This window comes from Manacus candei, unplaced genomic scaffold (genome assembly GCF_025592945.1).
Source record: "Manacus candei isolate 608988 ecotype Guabito, Panama unplaced genomic scaffold, ASM2559294v1 h1tg000197l, whole genome shotgun sequence".
Classification (NCBI taxonomy): domain Eukaryota; kingdom Metazoa; phylum Chordata; class Aves; order Passeriformes; family Pipridae; genus Manacus; species Manacus candei.
Genome location: NW_026138245.1, coordinates 13,400 through 29,779, shown reverse-complemented (window position 1 = coordinate 29,779; position 16,380 = coordinate 13,400). Strand labels below are relative to the sequence as shown.

At 59.2% G+C, this 16,380-nt stretch overlaps 1 protein-coding gene across 1 annotated transcript in view; it reads left to right on the top strand.

Moving 5' to 3' along the window:
- The window catches only part of LOC127464186 (zinc finger protein 239-like), a 31,952-nt gene extending 17,579 nt beyond the window's left edge, over positions 1–14,373 (top strand). Inside the window, exons 2-4 of the mRNA XM_051774383.1 lie at positions 11,992–13,170; positions 13,315–14,176; positions 14,370–14,373. Coding sequence (XP_051630343.1) covers positions 13,119–13,170; positions 13,315–14,176; positions 14,370–14,373 — 918 coding nt within the window. The 5' untranslated portion in view covers positions 11,992–13,118. The remainder of the gene's footprint in view (positions 1–11,991; positions 13,171–13,314; positions 14,177–14,369) is intronic.
- Positions 14,374–16,380: the final 2,007 nt, after the last annotated feature.

Below are 16,380 nucleotides of genomic sequence, written 5' to 3'. Positions count from 1 at the left end.
CACATTCCCTACACGTGTAGGGCTGTTCCCCAGTGGGGATGTGCTGGTGGCTGAGCAGCTTGGTGCTTGTGCTGAAGCTCTTCCCACATTCCAAGCACTTGTAGGGCCATTCCCTGGTGTGGATGCAACGGTGTTTGCAAAGGCTGGAGCTGTCCCTGAAGCTCTTCCCACACTCTGCACACGTGTAGGGCCATTCCCACTGTGGATCATCTGGTGTTGGAGCAGGGTGGAGCTCTGATTGAAGTTCATCCCACATTCCTCACACATGTAGGGCCTTTCCCCAGTGTGGATCATCTGGTGTCGGAGCAGGTGGAAGAGGAGAGTGAAGCTCTTCCCACATTCCTCACACGTGTAGGGCCGTTCCCCACTGTGGATCATCTGGTGTCCGAGCAGGTGGGAGCTCTGTTTGAAGCTCTTCCCACACTCCCCACACGTGTAGGGCCGTTCCCCAGTGTGGATGTGCTGGTGCCTCAGGAGGTTGGATCTCTTCCTGAAGCTCTTCCCACATTCCAAGCACCTGAAGGGTTTCTCCCTGCTGGGAGGCTGCTCAGGGACCACCAGCTCGCAGCTCCGCCTCAAGCTCCGGCCGCCTTCCCGGCACACGCTGGCTCTTTCCTCCTCACAGCCCCCTGGGCTGGCTTTGGAGCCCCTCCTGCGGGGGCATCTCCGGCCCTTTTCCTCCCCGCTGCCTTCCTGCGCCGGGGAGCCCTTCAAAACGGCCTCTCCCACCAGGCTCTGCCGGGGGGATTTGTCCTCCGCGCTCTCCGGCCTCACCTCGGGGCCTGGGGCAGGAACCAACAAGGACACGCAGGGGATTTGCCTCTGGCCCACAGGGAAGCCCAAGGACATCCCCCCAACTCCGGCCCCGGCAGGACGGCCACAAAAGACAAAAGACCCACCCAAAGGGGCACTGACTTCCTCCTCACCTGCCTGGGGGGCCCAAGGCATCTTCCTCTTCCTCGCAGCCTCCTCCTCCATCCGCCCAATCTTTGGGAAGCAGAAATCCTGATGGGAAGGGGGAAAACAAGGGGTGAGTGCGTTGCCTTGGGAGTTCCTCGTGCCCAAGTGCAGCTCTAGGACTCACCGGGCATCTTGTGTCCATAAAAACCCCCAAAACACCAACATTCAGCCCAAAATCCCCTCCCAGGAGTTCCCCCTCTCTGCTCTCTGGGGTTAGGGGGGTCCCCCCTGTCTGGCCTGATGGCACTTCTGCCTGCATTGGGGGTCCCCCTTCTCCAGGCTGCCGGGGGTCCCGCGGCTCCGGGGGGTTCCCACTCTCCGGGGTCCCCATTAATGTTGCCAGGGGGGTCCCAGGGCTCACTTCTCCCCACTCTGCCTCCCGGGGCCGGCCGGCCCTCCTCTCTCGGCTCCCACCCTCGCAAACCTCTTGGCGCTCTCGGCTCCCACCCCGCCTCAAGGCCCCCCCTCCTCTCCACACTCCAAGGCCTTCCCCCTCTCCGGGACCCCCGCTTAAGGGGCCCGGCGCTCCCTCTCTGCTCCCCCCCCTCCAGCATTCCGGGGGTCCCCCAGCTCCGGGATCGCCCCTCTCCGCTCTCCCCACTCCGCGGCTACCAAGGTTCCCCCCCGGCTCTCACGGGGGCCCCCAAACCGCTCTCGCCCCCCTCGCCATTGCCCAGCCACCGCCAGGACCTTTTGGCTGCTCTTCTTTGTGCTCCCGCTCGGCTCCTCCCTCGGCTGGGCCGCCGCTTTTGGCGGGTTTCCTCCTCCGGGATCCGCCCCCTGCAGCCCTTCCCCCCCTGGACCAGCCCCCTTGGGCCCCCCTTGGGCCCCCCTTGGGCCCCCCTTGCCCAATAAGTCTGATTATACAGACAAGCAATTGATTTTAACCCACAAAACCCAAATGTATAACCCAGCACCCTGGGGCATGAACAAAGTGGTTTTCCTTGTGTCCCTCCCCGAGTCCAAAGTAAAGGGAGAGGGGAAAAAAACCTGCTGGTGGGAGAGCTGTTGCAGTCTGGTCAGAAGTGGTGATTGCAGTCCAGTTGAGGGTGGTGGTCTCAGTCTGGTTGAGAGTGGTGAGCTGCAGCCTTCCTGTGGATCCCACGAGTGGTGGAAAGGTTCTGAAACTCCAGGTTTATATATTCTCCAGTTCAGGCAGGAATGGTCAGTCGTTCCCTCAGAGCGGGGAATTCCATAAAAGGATGCTTAGTTCTTCCCTCAGAGCGGGGAATTCCATAAAAGGATATGAGGGTTCTCTGAGCGGGGAATTCCATAAAAGGATGCTCAGTTCGTTCCCTCTGAGCGGGGAATTCCATAAAAGGATATGAGGATTCTCAGAGCGGGGAATTCCATAAAAGGGTATGAGGACAGGGACACCCCCCCCCCTCGTAGCCCCCCCTCCTCCACCCCCGAGAACAGTTCCTGGGAAAATGGCATGGAAGGCCATAGAATACACACTTTTGGGCTACACCCATCCAGTGAGGAATCGGTCCCAGCTGTTCTAACTAGGACACTGTGTCCCTCATTGCTGCCATCATCATCATCATCGGCCTCGTGGCAGTCGGTGTCTGGAAGCTCCGATCCGGTAACTCCCGGGATGGGGGTCGGCAAGGGGCACGGATCCGCCCGGCAGCATTCCGGGGATCCTGTGCCACGGGTGCTGATCCCACTTTCTTTTCATAGGGAAATAGGAATAGAGACATTGGGGACAGGGATGGGGACATTAGGGACATTAGGGATGGGGACACTGGGAGCAGGTTGGGGACAGCAGGAATGGGCATGGGAACTCCAGGAATGGGAATGGGGACATTGGGAGCAGGTTGGAGTCACCAGGAATGGGAATTAGTACACCGGGAATGGGAATGGGGACATGGGAGACCAGGATAGGGATAGTGGGGACAGGAACAGAGACACTGGGAGCAGGTTGGCACAGTAGGAAGTGGGAATGGGGACAGGGATGGGAACCCCAGGAACTGGAATGGGGACAGGGATGGGAACCCCAGGAATGGGAATGGGGACAGGGATGGGAACCCCAGGAATGGGAATAGGGACAGGGTTGGGAACGTGTCTCTCCAGGAGTTGGTTCAATCCAAAGGTCGGTCCCTGGCTCGAGGCCACGGGAAGCCCCTTCTTTGGGAATGTCTGGGAACCAGGTGTCAGAGGTTTGAAAAGAGGTGTTGGAATTGTTTCCCAGTGTCCCCCCATTCCCATCTGTGTCTCCCGGGATGGGGTGGGTTGGAGCGGAGCCGCAGGCGCTGGGCAGGGGCAGTGGGGGGAGGGCGGCTCTCGGGGACACCGCGGTGGCCGCGGGGAGGGCGGGGGGTCCTTTGTTCGGGGGCTTTTGGGGTTTGTCCGGGACCGGACAGAGCGGGAGCTGATTTTGGCCACCTTGTTCTCTTTTCCTGACAGGAAGTTTTTTCCCCACGGGACACCTCGTGGAGAACGACCGAGAGAGAGAGAGAGAGCCTGACCCATCTGGGAGCGAGGTGTTCTGCTCTGGGGACTGCCCTGGGAAAAGGGACTCCTTCACTGCTGGCTGCGAGCACACGGGGCTGAGAGAGCTTTGAACTGCCGGGACAGTTTCTCCCCCCACCTGGGGATTTGGGACTTGGTTTTGTTTCTTCTGAAAATTTTTGGTTGCACCATTTGTTGTTTATTCAGATTTTGTTAATAAAAAGTTGTTTCTTTTCCTTTTCCGCACTTCCACCTGAAGTCTCTTAATTTCTAAGTTGTAATCTTGTTTAATCAGGACGCAGTGCCCTCAGGGGGAGGAGGAGGAAAGGAGACCAAGAGGTGCCATGGCCAATCAAACTGCAGAGGAACAACCTGTGCCAGTAGCAGCTGCCCCTCTACAGAAGAAATCCAAGACCAAATCAACTCAGTTAGTGAGGGATGAAGGGGAAGCAGAGCCCTCAGAACAGGAGCAAGAGGCAGGACCAGAGATAATCACCAGATCCCCATCCCAGATGAGCTGTGAGAGATGTGAAAAGATTTCAGCCTCCAACTGGGAGAGCCCCTGCTGACCTGGCTGCTCCAGTGCTGGGATATCATGGCCCAGCATATGGAACTAGGTGGGGGTGCAGCCAAGCAACTGGGATCCCTGTCCTGGGATGTTGGGATTGACCAGGGGATTGGGAAGAGGACAGAGAGGGGATGAGAGCTGGGTACAGGCTTGGGAATTGCCAGGAGGGCTTTTGAAAGGAGCGTAGGGGAAAGGGATGTCTAAGAACAAGTCTCTCAGGAGAGGGAAGCAGAGAGGCTGAGTTTTGACCCCAGCACAAGGGTCTGCAGGGCAGAGCAGAGAATATGCCCACAGAAGATTCTTGTGCGCCCGTCTTTGCAGTTCTGACAGGCACTTCTTGTCACAGCCTGTCCTCTCCATTCCAGAATAGGCCCTGGCAACCAAAGAACCAACACCCCACACCATAGTGCAGAACAACCCATGTGCTTTGGGCCCTTTTGTTGTCCTATCCATTCTGACCCATCCTCTCCATTCCGGAATAGCCTCTGGAAACCAAAGAACCAAGCCCCCCCCATGTGACAGTTCAACTCCACCCGTGTGCCAAGGGCTCCTTTGTGGTGTCACAGCCTGTCCTCTCCATTCTGGAATAGCCCCTGGAAACCAAAGAACCAACACCTCACACCCCCACAGTGCAGCCCCACCTGTCTGCCACGGGACTCTTTGGGATGTCACGGCCTTTCCCCCAGGAAAGAAAGCCTGGAACCTTCGGGTTTCACATGCAGTTGGGGGGCCACCCTGGGCACTCCATGGGCAGCAAGAGCTTTCTGTTCTGGCCCTTTTTGTCTGGCAGGAATCTTCAGCTGTGTTCAGTTTGGGCAGTCAGACTGGCAATTTCAGCCCAGGGCTCCTGCAAGTGAACGACAGCCCTTCCCTCCAGGAAAGAAACCCCTTACCCTCAGTCTCTTCTCCTGTTCCTTAAAACACAACCTGCAGGGGAGCTTTCTGGGGTCTCTTCTCTTGGGAATCGGGAAGACAGACCCGCTCCCATGTTTAACACCTCAGGCAAAACCACCCTTTGAACACCTTTCCCAACCCTCCCTAACCTTTCCCAAAGCCCAGATTTTACAGGTGTCCTGTAATTATGGCCCAATCTCACCCAAGCCCACAAACCATGACAGAAACCTCTCAGCCTCACGCTGCCTCCTTCCCATTGCTGTGCCTGATGTGCAGGCAAAAGGCCTTAAAATCAAGTACCCAAAATTCATGGCCTGTTCTTTTTCCCACAAAAGAAGGCGTGGTGAACTCCCCAGACCAGGGAACTGGAAGATCTCCCCAAAACTCCTTTGGTACACGCTGCAGGGCCAACGATTCCTCTGCTCTGCCCTGTCGGCGCTGCTTTGTCTCATCTGGGTCCCCAGAAACCGTCAGCGAAAGCCGGGGAATAAAATCTCTGAGCAGTTGGTTGGGTTCCAGAGGTGACCCGACTTCATTCAGCACTGAAGGGACACAGGAATTGCTCTCTAACACCTGTACATCAGTTCTCAAAACTTTTAACTATTCCTACATTTTAGCAAACAAAGGAATTCCTGTCCATTGGTTTACCAGTTCTCTCCAGGAATTCTTCTTCTCTCTTCTATTGGCTCTGGATTTCTCATTTTGCATGATGCTTAGCCCACAGTTTTTGTCCTTTTCTTGTCTTTTCCCTAGATAGGGAGAGCCTCAGTAACTGTCTGTGTTAGTTTTGCCTTCATTTCTGGTTTCTCTAAGGGCCTTTGTGGTTTAGAAATTCTGCCTTCTTGGTGTCCAGGTCTCAAAAATAGATTTCTCTGCCAGGTCTCTGACCAGTAAGGTATTCCGGGCTCTAAACTTTTACTTTGTTTTCCTAACAAATGACCATGGCCCAGAACTTGTCCATCATCCATTGTCTCTTGCCCCCTTTCAATCTCCTGCCAGCAGTTTCTCCCCACTGCTGGGTGGGCTCCTTTGTCAAGCACTAGAACTTGTTGGGTAACAGGCCCAGTCCTGTTGCCTATTTTTCGTGGGGATCTGCAGGAGGGCATTGAGTCTTCCAGGAGCAAATTGGCAGAGGACCCCAAGCTGGCTTGCAGTGTGGATGTACTGGAGGGTGGGAAGGCTGTGCAGAGGGACCTGGACAGGCTGGACCTCTGGGTCGAGCCCGTGGGCATGAGGTTCAAGAGTGCCTTTGGTGCCTTTGGGGCCTGTGGCCACAAGAACCCCCTGCAGCTCCAGGCCGGGGGCAGAGGAGTTGCAAAGGGTCCCCGTGGGAGAGGCCCTGGGGGTGCTGGTGGACAGAGGCTGAACCTGAGCCAGCGGGTGCCCGGGTGGGCAAGAAGGCCAAGGGCAGGCTGGCCTGGATCAGAAAGAGTGTGGCAGCAGGAGCAGGGCAGGGATTCTTCTGCTGGACTGGGCACTGGTGAGGCCACCCCTGGAGTGCTGTGTCCAGCTCTGGGCCCCTCAATTCAGGGAGAACCTTGAGGGGCTGCAGTGGGTGGAGAGCAGGGCAATGGAGCTGGGCAAGGGTCTGCAGTGTATGGTCTGTGAGGAGCAGCTGAGGGAGCTGGGCTTCTCCAACCTGGAGAAGAGGAGGCTTGGGTCTGACCTTCTCCCTGTCCACAACTTCCTGACAGGAGGCTGGAGCCAGGTGGGGGTCAGCCCCTTCTCCGAGGCAACAGGCGACAGGACAAGAGGACACGAGGACCTGCCTGTCAGGGGCTGTTTGTCAGGGACAGGAGCAGGAGTTTTTGGAGAGAAAGAGGGATTAGGTCTTGAAATGGGCTGCCCAGGGAGGTGGTGGAGTCACCGTCCCTGGAGGTGTTTAAGCAAAGACTGGCCATGGCACTGAGTGCCGTGCTCTGCTTGACGTGCTGGGAATGGGGCGTAGGCTGGACGCCGGTTGATCTCACAAGTCTCTGCCAAGCTCAGGGACTCTGGGCTTCTGTGCCACCCCAGCCTTTGGGGACAGCGTGCTGGTGGCTCAGAGGCTCCGTCCTTGCCTTGCCTTACCCATCTCCTGGCTGCCAGGCAAGGGCCTTGTGACATCAGAGCCTCTGTGGAACAGCGCGGGGGCTGAAAAGTGTCAGTGCTGCGTCCCCGTGCCCAGAGCCTGGGCAGAAGTCGGCTGGCAGGGACGGGCAGAGACTGTGCAGAGGTGTCAGCTCGTCCCGCAGCAGCACCATGCCCAGCCAGGGCATCTCCTGGCTCCTCAGGCTCTCGGTGCTCCTGCTCTTGCCTGGCCCACTGGAGCCTTGCAGCCGTGCCACAGGTGCCATTGCTGAGAACCGGGGTTTGCCTTGGATGGCCCCTTGGCAGAAAAGGCAGGAGAGGCTGGAGAGAGGGGAAGGAGGGGGGTCAGGCCGCTGGGATGGTGCCGGCGGGCCGTGAGCCCGAAGTCAGCAAGGCCTTGGGCCCACACGGTGTCAGGGGAGGACTGAGAGCCCCCAGGGAGGAGGAAAGCTGGGCAGGCCCCAAGGCTCCTGGGCCTCTTCCTTGGCAGCCCTTTGGCCAAGGCCCCCAGGCAGAGGTGGGGCTCAGCCCCTGCCCAGCAATGGGGCACAGGCTGAGCCCCAGGGACACCAGACCCAGGCGGCCTGAGCTCTTCTTCCTGCAGCGTCTGCCTGGGGCAGCCCAGCCAGGCCTGAGTCTCTGCAGGAGAGGCCAAGCCCAGCCAGAGAGGGCTCAGCCCTCTGAGGCTGCACTCACTGCAAAGGGAACAAAACATTGGCCCAGAGGACATCCTGCCCCCAAATGGAGAACTGCAAAGGTCAAGAATAAAAAAGTCACCCCCTTCCATTAGTCAAGAAATGTTCAGACCTCTTTCCTAAAAGCATCCAGGACTCGGGTCACCCAGTTTTCTCTCTGACAAGGCTTTGCAGGGGCTGCTTGGGAAAGGGAAGCCCTGGGGCCCCAGTGCCGATGGTGGGGCTGCACTCTGGGGGGGTCGGCCTTTGGCTCTTGGCTTCCAGGGGCCCCCAGGAGTCAGTGAGCCGGGCTGGGGACGAGGGGCAGGACTGGCTGGGATTGCCTCTGGGGCCTGGCCCAGAAAATGGAAGTGTCCCCATGGGGGTAGCTGGAAAGGGCCCAGGAAGGAAATGCTGCCCCAGCGCAGGCTGTGGCAGTGGGGAGTGTGCAGGGGGAGGAGGCTGGGCCAGAGCAGGGCTGGGCAAGAAGGGCCAAGCCGCGGGTGGGTTCTCCCCCGGCCCCCAGGGCCCAGCCCCTGATGGGAGGGCCTTGGGCAGGGCCTGGGGCGACTGCAGGAACCTCCGAGGCAGCCCAAGGGCCGTGCTTTTGGCAGCTGGGTTGACAGGCCCAGCTCTCTGCAAGAGAAGTTGAGGGCTCTGAGCCAGAGAGGGGCTGAGAGCCGGGTCCAGGCTTGGGAATTGCCAGGAGGGGAAAGGGATGTCTAAGAACAAGTCCCTCAGGAGAGGGAAGCAGAGAGGCTGTGTTTTGACCCCAGCACAAGAGTCTGCAGGGCAGAGCAGAGAATATCCCCCACGTGAGATTGTTCTGCATCCCTCCTTGCAGTTGTGACAGGCACTTCTCTTCAAAGGTCGTTCTGTGAGCGTCTTCTTGTTCTTTCCAGGTGGGATGCAAGCGGTGGGTGGGCCTTTGGCACTGGAGGGACAACGAGCAAGGTGAGCATTTTCCTGCCAGTCTGAATCAGATGTTAATTCTGGTGGGCTGTATCCTTGGTGAATCTAAGCACATCCCTTGACATTTGGGTTTTTTCCGGGTGGTTCGCAACCTGAGAAGCATCAGCAGAGTGGGAAGGAGGTCCCTGCAGTCAGAGGTCAGTGTAAAGGAAGCTGAGAGGGGAGCTTTGGTGAGAATGTTGCCCTCTGAGGGGATCCATCAGTGTGTGCCTTTGTCTCTGTGATGCTGAAAAACCCAGTCCAAAGAACTGCTCAGAGACTTTGGATCTTTGAGCAGCAAAGGGATTTATTGCCGACGTCGGCAGCGAGCGTGGTTCGCACCACAGAGAACTTGGTCGAGAGTTTCACACAATATTGGGGTTGTATACAATTTTCATATATGATTAAATATGATAAATCATATTCATCTGATCACAACATCTATCTGTGCATATTAATAATGGGCAAAGCTCAGGCAGAGCTCAGGTGGAGCTTCTCTTGGCCCTCAGTTCTGGGAGGGGTTTAGGTGAGTCTGGGGTCTCTGCTCCTCTCCATCAGTCCCCAGTGTCCCCATCCTGGTCCCTCATGTTCCCACTCCATTCCTGCTGTTCCCATTCCCAGTGTTCCTATTCCCAGTGTTCCCATCCCATTCCTGATGTCCCCATTCCCAGTCCCTGGTATCTCCAACCTGCTGCCAATGTCCCTGTTCCCTTTCCTGGTGTTGCCATCCCAGTTCCTGCTGTCCCCAGGCTGCTCCCAGTGTCCCCAGCGTGGTCCTCCAGGTCCCCATTCCCATTCCTGGTGTCCCCATTCCCATTCCTGGTGTCCCCATTCCCATTCCTAGACTTCCCAACCCAGTTCTGTTTTCCCCATTCCCATTCCTGGTGTCCCCATTCCCATTCCTGATGTTCCCATCCCAGCTCTGTTTTCCGCATTCCCATTTCCGTGGGTCCCCATTCCCAGTTTCTGCTGTCCCCAACCTGCTCCCCATGTCTCCATTGCTATTCCTGCAATCTCCACCCCATTCCTGATGACCCCAGCCTGTTCCAGTGTCCCCAACCTTCTCCTGGTCATCCCATCCTGCTCCTGGTGTCCCCATCCCTTTCCCCATTGTCTCCTGGTGTTCCCATTTCCATTCCTGATGTCTGCAACCTACTCCCAGTGTCCCCATCCCTGTCCGCAATGTCCCCATCCCAGTCCCAACGTCCCCATTCCAAATCCTGGTGTCCCCAACCTGCTCCCAGTGTCCCTATCCCACCCCCGCCGTCCCCATTCGCCGTCCCCATTCCCATTCCTGGTTCCCACAGAGGAACTGCCGGATGCCAGAGGAGGAGCCAGGATTTCTTGCCCAAAGCAGGAGATTTTCACACCCAAATTAAAGCCTCAGGAATAATTGTGGTCCTGGGTTTCACACAGGAAAAAGCAGGAAGTTGATCCATCGGGAAGAGCCGCAGGGGGGCCGGGGTGGGTGGGAGCAGCGGGATGAGCTCTGCCAGCAGCTCCTGCCTTTCCGCAGGGAGAGGGAAGGGGTGGATCCAGCTCCAGGATCACTCAGGCCGTGATTCCTGCTGGGATGAGAGTGGGGAAAGGAGTCACCATGTCCCTGTTCCCATCCCAGGGGATGGATCTGGCTGTGGAGCCCAGGGAGAGTAGGAACTGCTCCGGATTCCCACCTGATCCTACTCCGTCCATCCCACCCCAATCCCACTCCATCCATCGCACCCCAATCCCACTCCAGAATCCAGCCCTGATCCCAGTCCACAATTCCACCTGATCCCACTCTGGAATCCTGCCCTGAACTGGAATCCCCTTCCAATCCCACTCCAGCCATTAGGCCCCCATTCCCCTCTGGAATCCCGGCATCCATCCTGGGATCCCTGCACAGAGGATCTGGATCCACACACGCTGCTGGGGCTCACTGGTGGGCGCGGGGTCGTATCCATTCCCCTCCCTCTTCCCTCTGGAAAGAAAGTGGGATCAGCACCCGTGGCACAGGATCCCCGGAATGCTGCCGGGCAGATCCGTGCCCCTTGCCGGCCCCCATCCCGGGAGTTACCGGATCGGAGCTTCCAGACACCGACTGCCACGAGGCCGATGATGATGATGATGATGGCAGCGATGACGGACACAGTGTCCTAGTTAGAACAGCTGGGACCGATTCCTCACTGGATGGGTGTAGCCCAAAAGTGTGTATTCTATGGCCTTCCATGCCATTTTCCCAAAAACTGCTGTCGGGGGGGGGGGGGGGACTGCGAGGTGGGGGGGGTGTCCCTGTCCTCATACCCTTTTATGGAATTCCCCGCTCTGACAATCCTCATATCCTTTTATAAAATTCCCCGCTCTGAGGGAAGAACTAAGCATCCTTTTATGGAATTCCCCGCTCTGAGGGAACGACTGACCATTCCTGCCTGAACTGGAGAATATATAAACCTGGAGTTTCAGAACCTTTCCACCACTCGTGGGATCCAGAGGAAGGCTGCAGCTCACCACTCTCAACCAGACTGAGACCACCACCCTCAACTGGACTGCAATCACCACTTCTGACCAGACTGCAACAGCTCTCCCACCAGCAGGTTTTTTTTCCCTCTCCCTTTACTTTGGACTCGGGGGGGGCCCAAGGAAAACCACTTTGTTCATGCCCCAGGGTGCTGGGTTATACATTTGGGTTTTGTGGATGAAAACCAAATTGCTTGTCTGTATAATCAGACTTATTGGGCAAGGGGGGCCCAAGGGGGGCCCAAGGGGGCTGGTCCAGGGGGGGAAGGGCTGCAGGGGGCGGATCCCGGAGGAGGAAACCCGCCAAAAGCGGCGGCCCAGCCGAGGCAGGAGCCGAGCGGGAGCACAAAGAAGAGCAGCCAAAAGGTCCTGGCGGTGGCTGGGCAATGGCGAGGGGGGCGAGAGCGGTTTGGGGGCCCCCGTGAGAGCCGGGGGGGAACCCCGGTAGCCGCGGAGTGGGGAGAGCGGAGAGGGGCGATCCCGGAGCTGGGGGACCCCCAGGATGCTGGAGGGGGGGGAGCAGAGAGGGAGCGCCGGGCCCCTTAAGCGGGGGTCCCGGAGGGGGGGAAGGCCTTGGAGTGTGGAGAGGAGGAGAAGCCTTGAGGCGGGGTGGGAGCCGAGAGCGCCAAGAGGTTTGCGAGGGTGGGAGCCGAGAGAGGAGGGCCGGCCGGCCCCGGGAGGCAGAGTGGGGAGAAGTGAGCCCTGGGACCCCCCTGGCCACAGTAAAGGGGACCCCGGAGAGTGGGAACCCCCCGGAGCCGCGGGACCCCCGGCAGCCCGGAGAAGGGGGACCCCCAATGCAGGCAGAAGTGCCATCAGGCCAGAAAGGAGGGACTCTCTTAACCCCAGAGAGCAGAGAGGGGGAACTCCTGGGAGGGTTTTTTTGGCTGAATCTTTGTGTTTTGGAGGTTTTTATGGGCACAGGATGCCCGGTGAGTCCTAGAGCTGGACTTGGGCAGGAGAAACTCCCAAGGCAACGCGCTCACCCCTTGTTTTTCTCCCCCCCGGCGGTCGGGGCCGTGCTGTTGGTTGCCGATCCCGGCCGGCTGAGCCAAGAGCCCGGCCACGTGTGCGGGGCCCGATCCGCTCCCTGCTCTCGTTGCCCCGGGGCAGCCTCTGGTGTCCCCCCGGCTGTGGGGGCGTTTTGTTGGCTCGGGCACAGGCAGCCCTTGTGCGGGGCTGTGTGCCGGGGGGCTGCTGGGGGTCCCCGGGGGGTGTTTTGGGGCGGTGTCGGGGTGGGTTGTGGGCAGAGCCCCGTGGGTGGTCGGGGGGCTGCGGGTCCCCCCCTTGTTGGGGGTTGGTGTTGGTGGGTGAGGCCCCGGCGGCTCCATTGTGAGGCCGGTGTGGGCGGGGGGGGGCTGGTCTGGGGGAGCCGGAGGGAGCCGAGGCAGCGGGTTTGGGGAGCCCTCGGGAGAGCCGGGGGTGGGGGGAGGAAGGGCGGGAGCCCCGGAGTGTGGAGAGCGGAGCGGGGCGATGGCGGAGCTGGGGGACCCCCGGCAGGCTGGAGGGGGGAGCAGGGAGAGGGAGGAGCCCCGGGAGGCTGCAAGGGGGGTCCCGGAGAAAGGGGAGCCTGGGCAGTGGGGACCCCTGGGATCCCCGGGCCAAGAAAGTGGAGAAGGCGGAGAGGGGGAATGTCTGGGAATCCTGCCCCCTGAAGCAGAGAGTGAGGGGAGAAGGGACCCCTGGGACCCCCAAAAGCCCCGGCACCCCTAAGCGGGACCCCCAGCAGCCCAGAGAGGGGAGAGCCCAGAAGGTAAAGGTGCAGAGACGAGAGAGGGGGAACTTCTGGGAGGGTTTTTTGGGGCTGAATGTTCATATTTTGGAGTATATTTTTTGCTGACTCTTGATCTTTTGCAAATTTGCGGGGAGTTTGTGAGGGTTTTTTTTCCCAAATCTTGTTGTTTTCTTTTTTTCTGGGCTGAATGTTGGTGTTTTGGAGGTTTTTCAGGGACACAAGATGCCTGGTGAGTTCCAGAGATGGACTTGGGCAACACACTCACCCCCTTTCCCCCACCCCCTAGCAGGATTTCTGCTTCCCAAAGCTTGGGCGGATGGAGGAGGAGGCTGCGAGGAAGAGGAAGATGCCTTGGGCCCCCCAGGCAGGTGAGGAGGAAGTCAGTGCCCCTTTGGGTGGGTCTTTTGTCTTTTGTGGCCGTCCTGCCGGGGCCGGAGTTGGGGGGATGTCCTTGGGCTTCCCTGTGGGCCGGAGGCAAATCCCCTGCGTGTCCTTGTTGGTTCCTGCCCCAGGCCCCGAGGTGAGGCCGGAGAGCGCGGAGGACAAATCCCCCCGGCAGAGCCTGGTGGGAGAGGCCGTTTTGAAGGGCTCCCCGGCGCAGGAAGGCAGCGGGGAGGAAAAGGGCCGGAGATGCCCCCGCAGGAGGGGCTCCAAAGCCAGCCCAGGGGGCTGTGAGGAGGAAAGAGCCAGCGTGTGCCGGGAAGGCGGCCGGAGCTTGAGGCGGAGCTGCGAGCTGGTGGTCCCTGAGCAGCCTCCCAGCAGGGAGAAACCCTTCAGCTGCTTGGAATGTGGGAAGAGCTTCAGCAAGAGCACTGACCTCCTCAAGCACCAGCACATCCACAGTGGAGAACGGCCCTACACTTGTGGGGAGTGTGGGAAGAGCTTCAGTCAGAGCTCCCACCTGCTCCGACACCAGGTGATCCACACTGGGGAAAAGCCCTACACGTGTGGGAAATGTGGGAACAGCTTCAGCCAGAAGTCCTGCCTGATCCGCCACCAGATCCTCCACACTGGAGAACAACCTTACACCTGTGGGGAATGTGGGAAGAGCTTCAACCAGAGAGGCAGCCTCCACACCCACCTGGGCCTGCACTCCAGGGAACAGCCCTGCAAGTGTTTGGAATGTGGGAAGAGCTTCAGCCGGAGCTCTGGACTGCTCCAGCACCAGAAGATCCACAGTGGGGAACGGCCCTACCAGTGCCCCAAGTGTGGGAAGAGGTTTAGGATCAGCTCCCATCTCCTCATGCATGAGCAGATACACACGGGGGAGAGGCCCTTCCGCTGCAGCGACTGCGGGAAGGGCTTCAAACGCAACTCCCACCTTGTCATCCACCGTCGCATCCACACCGGGGAGAGGCCCTACAAGTGTGACGAGTGTGAGAGGAGCTTCACCCACAGCTCTGCCTTGACCTACCACCAACGGACCCACCAGTAAGGGAAGCCCCAAGTGCCCCGACTGCGGGAAGAGCTTCGGCTGCTGCTCCAACTCCATCAGCCATGGGAGGACCCGCGTTGGATGATCCACAGGGACCCCCGTTGGGCACAGACCTGGTGACCCACGTTCCAGGTGATCCATGTTGGGCACAGACCTGGTGACCAACATTCTAGGTTATCCATGTTGGGCACAGACCTGGTGACCCACGTTCCTGGTGACCCACATTCCAGGTGATCCATGTTGGGCACAGACCTGGTGACCCATATTCCAGGTGATCCAAGCTGAGCAGTGTACTGGGGCCTCGGGGATAATGTATTTAAGGAGGAAAAAGTCCTTGTGCAGATGGAATTGGGTGCAGAGAGGAGCAGAGTGGGAATAGGGGAGAGGAACAGCTCTGCAGACCCCCAGGGCAGTGCAGGAGGAGGGGCAGGAGGTGCTCCAGGCCTGGAGCTGAGATTCCCCTGCAGCCCAAGGAGGAGCCCACGGCGGAGCAGGGGATGCCCACAAAGAAGGATGTGAGCCCGTGGGAAGCCCGTGCTGGAGCAGAGTCCCTGCAGCTGCTGCGGCCCCAGAGAGCTCCAAGGGTCTCATCAGCACTGCTGGTTGTGGGGCCACACAGAGGGGCTTTAGGCACAGGAATTGTCCTTCCTGGCCCTAATGCAGGTCTGTGACTTTCTCTGAAATTTGGAGAACAAAAATAGGATTCCACTTGGGTTGTTCTTCAGGCTGTTCATTAAAAAAGCAGGAGCTCGTTGTCTCAAGGACTTGCACAGCTCCCAGGGGTTTTCAGTCCCAGCCCCCCAGGTCACCCCCCAAGGTGCTGGACGGCCCTTCAGACCCACCTGAGCCCACCCCCCGTGTGCCCACCCTTGGCAGGGCAGCTCGGGGAGCCCCTGGGACAGGGGATGGTGCCTCTGGACCTGCCTCCCAAGGGGCTTCTGCCACCCCTGGGGGGCACAGAGGGGACAGGGGCACCCTCAGCTCCTCCTGCCACGAGCTGAGCTGGGACAACAGCCCGAGCTCCCAAGGCCTGGGCAGGTCCTGCTCCATCCTGGGGCTTTGCCTGGATGCTCCTGTGCTCCTCAAATAAAACCACAAAAAGCTCATAATCCCCCAAGGGCCCAGCAGTCACAGCTCTCCTCAGCAAAGCAAAACTGGTTCCATAGGAGTGATTTGTGGAATATTTATAAGGAAAAAAAGTCAAAAAACCAGACCAAGGATCAAGTGACAGAGACTAAAATACCTGTGGATGCTGCTGTTGAGTCACTGGCAACTGCAAAGTGTTTCTATACTTACTAAAACTATATAACCCCCCCCATCAATGCCCAGCAGGTGTTGTTGGCATCACTAGTGTAAATAAAATTATTACCAGGCTGGTACTTCCCCAGGTAAATATTTTCCAGGTGAGAACCCTCTGTCTGTGTTTGCAAAGGGAAGACTCCGAAGGATGATTTTTTTCCTGTCCCAATGCTTGAATTTTTATAAGGTTTAATTGATGCTGTGTTTTGTTCCTGTCCCCAAGCCCCAAATTCCTCCGGGTGGGGCAGCCCTTCCGAGCTTTGCAGCCGGGAAACCCGATCTGGGGCTTTGCTCCCTGTTCCTCAGGTGCTTGACCACAGCAGAGGGGCAGCGGGACCCCTCCAGCCCCGCCCCAGGAGCCCGTGGGGGCAACTCCCCGGGCAGCCCGAGGGACAGCGCCAGGGCGGCCGTCAGGGCCCCGAGGGGACAGCGGGGACAGCGGGGGGGCTGCGGCGAGGCCCCCCCCCGGCTCTGGAATGGCAGATCCAGAATGGGGGTGGGGAAGGGGTGCGGAAAAAAGGGGGGGCTCGAGAGCACCCGTCACCCCCCACCCCCAGAGCCCGAGGCAGGGTGTCCTGGGGCAAAGCCCTGGTGAGACCCCCCAAGCCCCTGCAGCCCCCCCTGCACAGGGGGATGCAGGGACTGGGAAAGGGATTGCAGGGGTTGTGGAGCTGGATAGGGGGGTGCAGGGGGGTCCTGGAGCTGGGGAAGGAGATGCAGGGGGGGCTCAGTGCCCAGGAAAGGGGATTCAAAGGAGGCCCGGGGTCAAGGCAAAGGGGGGCTCCCAAAGCCCCTGCCAGGGGGGAGCGGGAGCTGGGGCAGGAGCTCCGTGGGGAGAGAAAAG